Source organism: Ovis canadensis, chromosome 9 (assembly GCF_042477335.2).
Source record: "Ovis canadensis isolate MfBH-ARS-UI-01 breed Bighorn chromosome 9, ARS-UI_OviCan_v2, whole genome shotgun sequence".
Taxonomy (NCBI): domain Eukaryota; kingdom Metazoa; phylum Chordata; class Mammalia; order Artiodactyla; family Bovidae; genus Ovis; species Ovis canadensis.
This window is the reverse complement of record NC_091253.1, coordinates 54,318,743-54,332,884: the sequence shown is the minus strand read 5'-3', so window position 1 is coordinate 54,332,884 and position 14,142 is coordinate 54,318,743. Positions and strand designations below refer to the sequence as shown.

General features: G+C 32.4%; 1 protein-coding gene across 50 annotated transcripts in view; it reads right to left on the bottom strand.

Annotated features, from left to right (window-relative positions):
- The window catches only part of CSPP1 (centrosome and spindle pole associated protein 1), a 115,712-nt gene that overhangs the window by 32,285 nt on the left and 69,285 nt on the right, over nt 1-14,142 (bottom strand). For all 50 annotated transcript variants that reach the window (XM_069600144.1, XM_069600159.1, XM_069600179.1 and 47 more), the window contains 4 exons: nt 10,167-10,296; nt 8,204-8,351; nt 4,349-4,501; nt 834-946 (listed from right to left, as the gene is read on the bottom strand). In XM_069600144.1, coding sequence (XP_069456245.1) covers nt 834-946; nt 4,349-4,501; nt 8,204-8,351; nt 10,167-10,296 — 544 coding nt within the window. The remainder of the gene's footprint in view (nt 1-833; nt 947-4,348; nt 4,502-8,203; nt 8,352-10,166; nt 10,297-14,142) is intronic.

Below are 14,142 nucleotides of genomic sequence, written 5' to 3'. Positions count from 1 at the left end.
AGACTCTCTTTAAGAATTTAGGAGGCTGGGATCAGACTGGATAGCCTTAAGTGTCAGACTAAGGAATATGGACAGTTTATTTAGAAAAGCTACTGACAGATTATAAATAAAGAAGAAAAGCGTGAGAAATTATATCAAAGGAAGATTAACCTGGCCAAAGATTAATCTGACACTGGGTTGTAAGTGTGGGTATGGAAGGGAGGATGGTAAGAAGAGAAAATATTGTGAGCCCACTATGGGCAGGTGTCTAATTCACCTCAGGCTCCATCCCAAGGGTGGACACAGTATGAGAGTTCAATAAACCCATTGCTTAATAAACACCTGATGCCCAAGTGTCTTTCTCTGGGCATTTCTAGTGTTTTAAATGTAATTTGCTTACACATATAAATGAAGCAAATAAATACAAAATGTGAGAGTATTTTTAATATTTACTTACAAACTAAACAACTGAGTCAAGAATATAAAATCATTTAGAAAAAAACTATTTCTATTAACACATAAACAACTAGAAAGATTCATTTTATGTCTAATAGGTGAACATTTTAAGAGTTTCAATTTTAGAAATTCTAGCACTCTCTAACACTTAATGATTTAACAAAATTTTAAAAAGATTAAGTCAACTGGTTTTCCTAACATGTCTCCTTATTCCTTTTTCATATATAAAACAGTATAGTAATATAAATTAAATAATGTAATTTCTATCTAATATGAATTAGATATTTTAGATAACTGCATGGCATTTTAGAATTTATTCTTTATCTTGTGGATAAAATCTTTCAAGTTTATTAAAACTTTTATGAAACTTTGAAACCATGATCAAATAAGCATTTCACCTGAAAACGAAGAAAATTCTTGTATAATTCCTGCTGTTTAATCTGAAGTTCAGTTGGAGGCTCACTAAAAATATTTCCCCGAGCAAAAGGAGAGCTCTGTGTTTGCATATGACCTTGAAAAGGAAAATTTGCAAAAACATACCATTAGCCAGTGCTTAGAAAACATAAAGGCTAAAGAATACAGACTCTGCTAAATAAACTGAAATTTTGAAAAAATGTGCTAAATATGGAAGCCCAGAGGCTAAACTCAGAAGACGACCAAGATTAGAATCTAAAGACCAGATGAAAAGAGAGGGAAAATTGGTGAAACTAAAATAAAATTAATACACAGCTGAAAAATCATAATATAGCTCTATCTGAAAGTCATCAAGGAAACATAAAAGTAACCTAAGCAACTCTCACTGCAGCAAAGGCTTTAAAATAAAATTTATAAAGCACACATTTAAGTTCTTATGTATGATATAAATATCCTTTTCTTAAGAATACTGCTTAATTACACATTAAATGTATTATGTATACACATATAAAAATTTTCTAAAATTACTTTTAAAAAATCAGTGGATTCCTATCCATGGTTTAAAACACAGATTAGAAAATTAGCTCTAAAAACATTTTTAATTTTTACAAAATTAAAATGACAATCACTGTAATACTTTTTACTTAAAAATTATATCAGATTAATGATATAAATTTGAAGATTAAAAATATGCTATATATATGTTATTTAGAAATAGTATTAAACATTCTGGGAAAGGAAAAATACTATTTTATAAAAGCAGCCTGGAAAATAAGTATATCACAGCAGTCTTTTGAAAGAAGAAAAAAATTGCATGCAAATTTAAGGCTCACATAACTTTTTAATATCATTTTATATTTATATAAAAATATGTCATTTTTTAGTTTCCTTATACCATCAATCTAAAGCATTTATTTCTCTCATTCATATAGTGGTTGTAAGCCAATTGCTTTGCAGTTGAGCTGTCATCTAGGTCTCTTTTCCTTTGTATTTAAATTTACTAATGCTTACTTGAATAGATAGCAGAAAGGCAAATCAATACCTAAACATTAAAAGCTTAGGTTATGGTGGAAAAGCTGATCAGCAAAACAAAACTGAGTAGTTTGTTTCACATTGAGATCTGTCAAATTCTAAACCTTTGAGGCAATTAGAGAAGAAGTATTGTTAGAGACAGGCAAGGTAAGTTCCTTTAAACATAAAAGCATTATAAAAAACAAACCAAAGGGAAAGACATACTCTAAACAAAGAAAATGAAAATGCATTCAAGCATCATAATAAGCAAAAAAATAAATTTAATCCAAATTAGTATGAACTTTATAAACATGATTTTTCATCCAAAAACCATGAAGTAAAAGAAAAACAACAAACATTAAGAAGAGCTTTTAAAACAGGCCTAATGAAGACAAAATATTAGAGGACAGTGAATCTCAAGTATGTATTAAGATATTCAACTTCCAGGCATATTTGAGCTCCCTTAAGGCCTTTAGGAGAAGGCAATGGCACCCCACTCCAGTACTCTTGCCTAGAAAATTCCATGGACGGAGGAACCTGGGTGGCTGCAGTCCATGGGGTCGCACAGAGTTGGAAACGACTGAAGCAACTTAGCAGCAGTAGCAGTAGCAGCAAGGCCTTTAAAATACTACATGTCACATATGTATATTGTATGTGTGAACACATGTATATAAATACACACACACATACATAAACTCAAATACATATAATATAGCATAGCAACAAATTAGGTGACTCTCAATAGTTTTTTTGCATTCAGAAAGTCTATTTTAGGTTAATTCTTAGGAAATGAAAGTTAATTTAGGGAATTTCAATGCACAAAAAAGGGGAATTTAAACATTTTACGATTTCGTAAACTAGAGCATCCTGACCACATCCTGGCCACGAATTAGCACCAAAACCCTGGTGTTAGACACAATAAAAATAGATAAAAAATTCTGCTGTGTATATTCAATCATCAAGGTTGTGCTCTTTTTTGGGAAAGAGTCATGGAAACTTTCTATTTTTCCTGTGTTTTTGCTTGGTAAGCAAAGCTAGATGCCTGACATGTTATTATGACGACAGAGAAAGTTCTAAGCTAAGAGGGAACTATGTACAAACAATACAGGGGGTGGAAGAGAGGAGTAGTGAAGGGGTCTATACCACTGATCTCAATACAGACTGCTCCAGAAGCAGCAGCCAATGAAGAGAAAAATAATGGTAATCAGAAAGAAGCAAAAATTCCCTACAATAAAATGAAAAGGTGTTTTGATATGCAAAGAAATAAAATAAGTTTACTTTGCCTTCTGGTCACATTCCCCATTTATTTACAGTAAACGCTCTGTGCTCTCTCAAAAATTTTAATTTTAGACAAGAACACTGTATTAAAGAGTCCTTTCAAAATATCCCTGACTGACCATACAGTCTTTTAAAAGTTTTTTTAATGTTTAATACATATGACTTATTGGCCAAACAGGTAGACTAAATGGTGAGCTCTGATTCAAATTACTAGCCTTCCATCTTTCAAGCCTTTGATAGCAGCACTAATTTCTGCAGTCTTTTGGAACACTTCAAGAGATGTACTGTAGGTTGTTTCCATGGACAGCCTGTATCACTATTTAATCTCTAATTATAAGAAAATACTTTCCTACTTTGATCCACAGTAGATTTTTACACAGTGAATCTAGTTCTGATTTTTGGACTACTAAAAAGTAGAATTTTCGATGAAATTATTAATTTGGCTCTCACTCCTTAATAATTCAATTTGCTGTAAATAAATGGTTATTTTTATAGGCATCAAAATATAAGGCAGTATATTCTTTAAACTTCACTTGAATTCTAAATATATAACATATTTTCCCATATACTTGATAAAGAAAGATGATTACAAATTTTCCTGGCAAGTCATAAAGATACTGAATAATCTTTAATTTACAGAATCTTTAAAGGACCCTGTTTAACACCAAACCAAAGGTATACGCTTATGAAAGGGAGATGTGACCAGAAGTCAAAGTAAATTATTTACTTCTTTCTACACTGTGGCTTGTAAGGGAGGGCAAATGTTTATAAAACAAACAAAAAATGAATTTCACTGTATAATTTATCATACAACATCTGGTATGTTCTCACTAATTTAAACTAATTCTTATGGGTATAAGAACCAAACTCTATATGGGTGGAAAAAAAAAAAAAAAACCAACTATTTAAGAAATGTCCTTCCCACTAGCAAAATGAAGCTGTTAGCACAGCTAAAATACATATAAGAACTAATAAAGCTGAGAAGAAATACATAGTATAATATTAAGGAGCAAAATGTTTCTCTTTATTCATTTTTTCAAAATACCTATATAGAAAAGTTATTGTAAATAGCATAAATAATGTGTTATGCTTTCTGACTCAGAAAAAGCAAATTCTCAAAATCTTAATAAGAACTTTGTCGGAGAACAGAAGAGAAATACTACTGAACAACTTCAGAAACGTAAAAAATTATATATATATGATTAAAAACCTGAGTTTTTATTTGCAGCATCTTCTTGGTTCTCAGCATTTGAAGTGGCTAAAGTTTGGTCTAGAGATACAACAGCCCTTTTATCTTCATATGTTCTTGCATCTGGGTTATGGTAGGCATCTATATTTTGTCTGTGCATTCTATTCAAATCAGCTGAGAGGGAAAAAATAAGCCATTTATTTCAATAAACACACTCCTATAATTAATATGCTTAATAGAAATGAAGAGAACCAATAGGACCAGAGCTGGAATAATTAAATGGTATCTTGGTACCCTGAAAACAGAAACAAGATTATCAAAACTTTTAAGATATTCTTCAAAAATAATGTTACAAAATAAATTCAAAATTAGTAGAGAACTTAAAGAGTGTATACGTTTTTGACAATCCATAAAAATTATTTATATGTACCTTACCTTAGAACTTTGACTATCTAAATATAGAACAAATAGTAGCAATTCAAAACAAGTCACAGTGAAATTTACCCAACATCATTAGTATTCCTAATGAAAAAATATCATGTGGAATGGGGTTTTAAAACATATTCATAAATTTTCTTTTATATAAATATTCCTTAAAAGATGGAGCTCTATTCCCCTCTAGAGTGTGGATTACTTCTTATGAAAAGGATTCTGCATAATGATGGTATAAAACTTTCAAGGCTACTTCATAAAAGACATTATGTTTCCATCTTGCTAGATCTATTGGTTCACTCACTTCGAAGAAAGCCAACTACCATTCCATAATGAACACTCTAAGGGGAAGCCCACATGGCAAGGAACTGAGGCCTCCTGAGTCCTGTGAGGGAGCCACAGAGAAAACAGATTCTCCAATCCCAATCAAGCCTTTGATTTATAGCCCTGACTGACACATTAAAAGGGTCAATTCTATCATATGCAAATTATCTCTCAATAAATCACATAAAAACAAACATAAATCTAACTGGGGCATATATAATGCATAAAAAATATTTAAATACCTAATCAAATATATGTGAAGCAATCTTGCTATTAATCAATTAGAACTATGAGATATTTTTGTTATCTTTCAAACTGGTTTTTTTAATTTTTTTTTCAACTTTTTCTCTTAGTGTACAATTTTTAAAAATTTTAATGCACAGTCAAGTAACATCACCATAATCAGGAATCGGAACAGTCCCATCACCCCCCAAAATTCCATCATAGTTACTCCCTGTCCTCAGCCATAATCTTGGTACCAGTGATTTGTTCTCCATTTCTATAGTTCTGTTATTTTGAGAATATATGTGTTATGTAAAAGGGCTTCTTTCCCTTAGGTCTTCTCTTTGGAGTCTTCCAAATTGTTCTGTGAATCAACAGTTCATTCTTTTTTTTAATTCCTAAGTAGCATCCCATCATATGAATGTACCACAGTTTATCCATTCACTCACTGTAGAATATACTTGGTTTTTTCTTTATGGGAACTTTAAAAAAACTGAGAAAGGAAATATGTTAAATGTATTACAAATAATCAAAATGAGAGGTACTTACTCTCAAAGGGTTGATGCTATGTTAAAATTGTATGGGTAACAGATTTTGACATTTTCTTAATAACCACCTTACAAAGAGATCTTTCTCAGAGAGCTAAGAATATGGTGAACATTCAATTTCTTAAATTTCTTTGTAATAAAAGATGAAACAGGAGTAATTAGAAAAGCCAGCAGCTGAATTAAAGTCATCCAACATAATCCCTGTTATATGGTCTTGGCCATCTAATGAAGCAAAAGAAAACACTGATTTTTACTACATATTGGGAATATAATAGGAAAATTAGGTTCCCTCTCTTTCTCTCAAATGCAACAGCTAAATACAAAACAAACATATTCTTCAAGTTTACTTGCTTTGAAAATACCATTAAAAAACAGTTCCACTGCATTTGATAAAATAGCACACCTTTTTTATTTCATGGCATAACTGAAGCATTAAATAAGCAAACTAAACATTACCATTAAAAATAAATATCTCAGAAAGGTTTGCTCCATTCCTGTTAGGTCAAGCAATTCTAAAACAATATTTTATAATTCAATAACAAACACTTATCCTACTCACTTCCACCAATTAAACACATATAGGACACTATAATTACATTCTCTGAACTGGAAATAATCTTTGAGGCAAGCTGGAAACTTCTAGGAAATTATTCCAGTGTTTCCCAAAGTTTCTGTTACATAAACACTTCCTTCATGGTAACTATTATGCTTCTATCAATTCATAATTTAAATTTATTATAGCAAAGACTGGGTAGATCTTTATCAATTTTATGTCCTCCGCCTGGGTATAAAGAAACCCTTCCAGCCTCCCAATAAGTTACTTTAGAACCTTGTAACTAGGTTTGAACAATTGAACAAAGACAAAAGTGATATTTCTCCACCTTTAGGTCAGGCCCCATCAAAATTCTCAACTTGTTCTCCCATCCTCTGGACCATGTCCGTGCAGCTAGAAATGAAAGACTGCAAAATTCTAAGAGTGACACACTGGAAGAGGCAGATTCCCAAGTCAGCTCTTGGAGAACCACTCAAATAGCATCAGAATGCAGTTTAAGTGAGAAGTAACTTACACTGCCTTAAGCCTCTGAGAAACGGGAGTTCTTTGTTAGACCACTTTTCACTTAAATGCCTTTGCTTTCAAAGGAAATGTTACAGTACCATCCCTAAATGGAAAACCAGTAATATTTATTTTTTCCAGTAATATATATTTTTAAATATATATTCAAATAAGCATTTAATTTCAAATATTAGAAATGTTAACCATGGATCACCTAAAATCATTTTATTTATAAACAGAATAAGACTTTTACTCTTCAAAATTGTGAACAAAGTATGAGATGAATATAGGAAAGGAATAAATCCATCGGGAAAGAAAAGAGTTACCTCATTAATCTAAGTGGGCCTCAAATATATCTTTTTAAAGTCATCTTTAACAGAATCAAAGGCATAGCCATTAAGAACTCTAGTAACTCAATACCCCCAATATCTTCTGACTGCAGCACTCAGTTATTCCTACAACAAAGCATAAACCTGAAGAACATCAAATTTACCTTGCATCACTCTAATGGGTTTTCTAATTATTCATTTCCCATTTCTAATTAAATGATTTTTAAAAACCCATTATCTTTCTCTGCTTTTATTATAAGCTAATTGAAGACCATCCAAACATATATAACAAGTTGCAAAAAGTCTCTTTTCAAAGTGCCCGTTGTGTGATTTCTAGATGAAACATTTTTAAGAATACATAATTGAAAGATAAATCAATATAATTCTACAATCTGCCAAACATTTCTGAGGCCAGGTTTTTGTCGAGAGCCCCTGCATTGTGCGGGCATATGGCATATAAGAATTAAACATAACATTCCACAACTACATCAGATCACTTAAGACACCTTATTAGTTTAAAAATATTGTGGTAAGGATTTTATTATTTTTACTAGAAAACTTCAAAAAATTCAAACTACTAGATTCAGTAAAAACTTGCTAACTAACAAACTTTTCTCTGCAATCGAGTTATTATCATTACAGGGTGAAAAATTTGTAATAATAATAAATGAAGAAAGGCTTTTTAACATGCTGTCATGCTTACTATCAAAATACCTCTTCTGCATCAAGCTGTATAAAAAGAGACCTTTCCTTACAGACTATGATTCCCACTTCTTTCTACTCCCCATTCTTTTAAAAGTTAAACTTAGATTCTTTTAAAAACAACAAATCAGGGATTTCCCTGGTTGTTCGGTGGCTAGGACTCTGCTCCCACTGCAGGGAGTGTACTGGATCCCACATGCTGCAACCAAGACCTGATGCAGCCAAATAAATAAATATTTTTTTAAAGTCAATAGAAATAACATACTTATCAGATTTCCTTTGTCATCTCTCAGAGGAGCACCACCTCCACCTTTCCCCCAGGGGTTGTAATTTCTCATTTCAGCTTCTAATTTGGCTTCATATACTTCTTTTTCTTCACGTTCTTTCTTTCTTCTTTCTTGTCTTTCTTGAATCTTAACATTAAGAAACATTTGTAAAAACTGCTAACAAGTATTCTGATACAAAAAATTAGTTTTAAGATCAGATTTTATTTTTCTTATTAGAAAACTACACTTTTTCCCAGTATACTTTACTATAAATTTAATATCACAAATATATGTAAAAACAATTTAAAAATACTTTGGTAGCTGGAATATATAGCTGCTACTCCCTCACATCCTGTCACTTGGGCCCTTTCCAACCACTGGTGCCACTTGGACTAAGGTAGCTTCATCTTCCCAACTCCCAGCTTCTACCTGAGGTATTCCCTTCCTAACCTCACCATTTTCATGGGCTCCAACAGACTCTCCCTACCTTCATTTTCTTCATCTACCCTTTCATGGTACCTGGCCAGCCACAAACTACTCCCCACACCTCTGAGACCTGGGCCAACTACGCCCTACCCATCACCAGACCTACTCTACCTTGAGCAAACTCCATTCCCAAAGTTCAAAGATATTGAAGGTTCAAAGCTCTCTAGAGAAAGCCAGGCTATATAAGTATACTTTATGAAAGCACACAAAATGGTCTTATCATCATCAAGTGTAAGCACAGGGTTGGTCTTTAAAGATATATGAATAGGCAATGAATAAAGATCTACATTTTGGAAAGTTACTTTTAAAATCATTACCATATGCATGGCAAATTTAAGCAACTACTTTAGGAAGGTCAAGGAAGTCATCACATATAAAAAATTCTAGGGTTAGGAAATCTGGTTCTGTCAGTGGTGTTTTTAATATGCTCATCTGAAAACAGACAAATACAGCCTCTTGTTTGTAGATTCCTAACACAAAAAAATAATGTTGGTAATTCTGTAATTTTGAAAAAGCCCACTTTTCAAGGAGGTTGCCCAGTGTAGAAAACAGAATAAAAATCTGAGCTTTAGAAGAAATCCAGTGGAATTTTGTAGAAGGGTACCCCAGGTGAATATATATACCTACAGTTCCAGGGACCTCTCTGGAGAAGATATAACTATTCCCCCCAAAAATCCACACATTTGATACAGTTATTCCTAAGTAAACTCTCTCCAAATATTACAAACCACAATAGAAAGTTATCTTCCTCCCTAAGTGTTCTGCCTCTGTTCTCCCTATCCTTAAGAGTTCATAGCTTTATCATCCTCTTAGATTACAACACTTAGAATCATCTTAAAGCCCTGTTCTTTCCTCAGTCTCTAAATTTAAGTCCTATTAATGAAATCCAAGAAATGTCTCTTTCGATGTCCTATCCATCTTCCCCACCTGGTACAGGACCTGGTTACTTTCTGGCTGGACTAACTAACAGTTTTACTAAAAGGTTTCTCCGCCACATCTTTCCCGACCATCCACATCACAACCAGATATCTTCCTAAAAGCCACATCTGCTCACATCAATTATAATACTTCTTTCACTCTTTGGCTTAAGATTTCCTCCCTTTGGCTGTCGATAGATAACAAGATGAAACTGAAAACCCGTTACTTGCTATCTTTCACAATCCAGTATAATCTAACACTCCAGCCCCTTCTCTTACATCAATTCCATTCCCTGAATACACCAGGAATTTCATATTTATTCACTGTATAACATGCAACTCAAAAGCCATCAATCATGTGAAGTCCTCCTAACAGCCAAGGCAATTACTCTCCTTATCCCATGCATTCCAGCCTGTCTATATCAAACTTTATCGCATTTAATGATAAATAAATGGAATTCTTTCTCAGCCACACTCTGAGTTTTAAAGGGCCACTGTACTAAGACATAAGATGTTTAACATTACATGAATGAACAATTGAAAAAAATGAAATGGATACCTGCTGCTGCAAAGCTTCCTGGTAAGACTGAAATGACTGTTTTGAAGGCTTTGGTTTATCTTCAAAAAACAATCCTGAATTTATTGCTCGATTACTTGTAATTTTCAGCTCATTCTGTCCAACTGTACTCCTACATCAAATACACAATTCATAATTTAAATTCTTTTATGACAAAACAAGAAGAAGATGCAACACTTCTTTGAAATAGCATGGCATATAAGTACATTTAAAATAGAGAAATGGCAACCCACTTCAGTATTCTTGCCTGGGAAATCCCATGACAGAGGAGCCTGGTGGGCTACAGTCCATGGGGTCGCAAAGAGTCAGACATGATAAAGAGACTAACACACACACACAAAGTAGAGAAATTATTTCTTTATAGTTCAAAGAGAAAATTTTAAGTAAATGCCCCTTATCTCTGCTTTCAAAATTAATGGAACTTTCAAATTTACTGAATCTATTTCCTAATCTAGGTGGCAGTTACATGCAAGTAAAATGTTCACATACAAATAAAAACACTTGTGAGAATTCATCAAGCAGTATACATATAACTTATGCACTTCTCTGAATGCAGTGGAAGTTCCTCAAGTAATATCATAACTAATGATTTACTTAATAAATTTACTCCAAAATAAAGTAATAACTTCCTAGCCATTTTAAGAATAAAACAAAGAATTATAGTAAAAAGTCTATCAGAAAAAAATAAAATTTTTTTCACTGAGTCATAGATTTTATTAATGGCATTGATGGTATAAGATTAATAAAATCCCTAAAACCTTGCCCTGTTTATGGAGGCCTAGGATGGGAATTTTGTCAAAGTTCTAACTGTTGGGTAAAATTACAGCAATGATTCCCTAGTAATTGAAGCCCCTTTCTACTCTTCCTTTTTATTTATTATTTTCTTTCCCCCTGGTAATCCAGGTCTTGTACTTCTTAGAAATTATGCATACAGAACTCAACAAACTCAAAGCAAAAAGGCTCAGAGATCCATATCTATACACATCATGGTCAATGTGCCAAAAGAAAAAGAGAAGAACTGCAAAAGCAGCAAGAAAATAAAAACTCATCATATACAAGGGATCTTCAGTAAGATTAACAGCTCATCAGAAATCCTATGAAGGCCAATAGGCAAGGAAATGACATATTCAGAGAGATGACGGTGGGGGGCGAGGGGGAAGTCAACTAAGAATTCTATATCCAGGAAAACTACACCTCACAAATAAAAGTGAAATTAGAACATTATTAAATAAAACTCAGAGAAGACATCACAACAGACCTGTCTTATAAGAAACAGTAAATGATGCACTTCAGGTTGAAATAAAAAACACTTGACAGTAACCGGAGTGAACACAAAGAAATAAAGAACACCAGTTAACAGTAACTACATAGGTAAAGGTTAAAGATATTACTAATATGCTTTTATTTGCAGCTATATTCTCTGATTTAAAAGACAACTACATACAGGAAAGAAGGAACAGTTAAAAACTACTGATGAGCTTAAATATATAACAATATACTCTGTATGCAATAGTGGCATCAAGAAGGGAAGGAATGGCATTATACTGGAGAAAACATTTTACATATTATGGAAATTAAACTGGTGTTAATATGAACTCAGTTCTTTTAAATTAAAAACATAAATTTCAGTCTGCAAGGAAACCACAAAGAAAATGACACACAAATTATACTAAAGGCAGCAAGAGAATTAAAATGGAATGCTATATTTAACACTAAAGAAAAAGCATTATTGGAACCAAGAAAGGAATCATTTTTATTGATAAGGGTCAACTTATCAGCAAGATATAACAATTATGAGCACATGTACACATAGCTACAGAGATTCAAAACACAGGAAACAAAAACTGACAAAACTGAAGAGAGAAATAAAAATAATAACTGGAGACTTCAATACACTACTTCTAATAATAAACAACTGCACAGGAGCTCAATAAGGAAATACAGAAAATAAACAACACTATAAACCAACTATATCTCAGTCACACTGATAGAACTATCCACCCAACAACAGGAAAATGCTAATTTTCTTAAGTGCATATGAAACGTTCTACAGCACAGAACACACGTTATAAGCCTCAGTCTTAAAATAAACCTTAATAAATTAAAAAAAACACACACACACAAAGTATGTTCTCTAACTGCAATGCTGCTGCTAAGTCACTTCAGTCATGTCTGACTCTGTGCGACCCCATAGTCGGCAGCCCACCAGGCTCCTTTGTCAAGAGGAGCCAAGACCTTGTCTCCTCCAGGCACGAATATTGGAGTGGGTTGCCATTTCCTTCTCTACTAACTGCAATGGAATTATATTAAAGCTCTATTAAAAATTTCCACAATTTTCCACAATGAGATAAATGAAAACAAAAAGATAATGCATAAAATTTAAGGAAGAAGCTAAAACAATAAGAGGAAAATTTACAGTTGTAATATACACATATTAAAAAAGAAGACACTATATCAATAACCTAAGTTTCCACCTTCAAAAACTAGAAAATACACGAGCAAACTGAACCCAAAGGAAACAGAAAGAAGAAAACAAAAAGATGAGGAGAAATAATATGAAATGGAGACTAAAAGCACAGCAGAGAAAATCAACTAGACCAAGAGCTGATTCATTAACAAGATCAACAAGACTGACAAATGTTTAGTCAAAACGTACAATAACAAGACTAAAATTATTGAAATAAAAAAATAAAATAAGCAACATTACTATTGACCTTATAAAAATAAAACAGATTGTAAGGGAATACTATGAACAACTATATGCCAACACATTAGATTATCTCGACAAAATGGGTAAACTTCTAGAAAGACACAAACTATCAAAACTGTTGCAAGAAAAAAATTTTAAATATGAATTAACCAATGACAAGGAAGATTAAATTAGTAATCAGGAAATTATCCATAAAGAAAAGATGAGGGTAAACTGGATTCCTGGTGAATTCTACCTCACTGAAAAAATTAACAATGCTTCACACAACACTCTCTCCAAAGTAGTAGAAAAGGGAAGAGCACATCCAACTAATTCTATTAGGCCAGTATCATCCTAATACCAAAATCAGACAGATTTCAAAAGAAAACAAAAACCAAAGACCAGTATCACTCATAAATACACAGACAAAAGTCCTCAACAAAAAATTAATCAACTGAAAGGTCCAGCAAGATGAAAAGGACTGTACTTCCTAACCATGTGAGATTTACCACAGGAACGCAAATTGATTTAATATGTCTGAATCCAATAAATATATCCCCACCATACTATCAGAATGAAGAATAAAAACCACAGGATATCTCAATAAACACAGAAAAAGCATTTCACAAAATTCAATTTCCAACTCAGTAATACGTTGAAAGAACATACCAAATACCCCTTCCTGAATCATAAAGAATACAAGGGGACTTCCTCAAGTTAATAAAAGCAATATGAAAAATTTGCAACAAACATCATACTTAATGGTTAAAGACTGAATGCCTTCCACCTAACAGCAAAATAGAATGAAAATGCTCACTCTCATAATATCTATTCAACATTGCACTGGATGCTCTAGTCAGGGCAATTTAACAAGAAAAAAAGCATTAGATGGAAAGGAATTAACATCTATTAACTGATGACATATTATATATACAGAAAAATGCTAAGAAACTCACCAAAAACTGTTAGTAATGATAAAAAGAGTTCAGCAAAATTGCAGGATAAAAGAATTAATATACAAATTTCAACTGTATTTCTATAAACCAGTAATAAATAACATGAAAATGAAATTAAGAAAAGAATATTCATAACACCATCAAAAAGTGTTAAATATTTTAGAATAAATTAAACAACAGCTAGTCTAAAAACCACAAAATACTGTTGAAAGAAATTTTTAAATCTCAAATAAATTAAAAGACATCCATGCTCACACACTGGAGACTTAATGTAGTTACAATGTATGGCTAAATTACAAAGACATAGAAAATC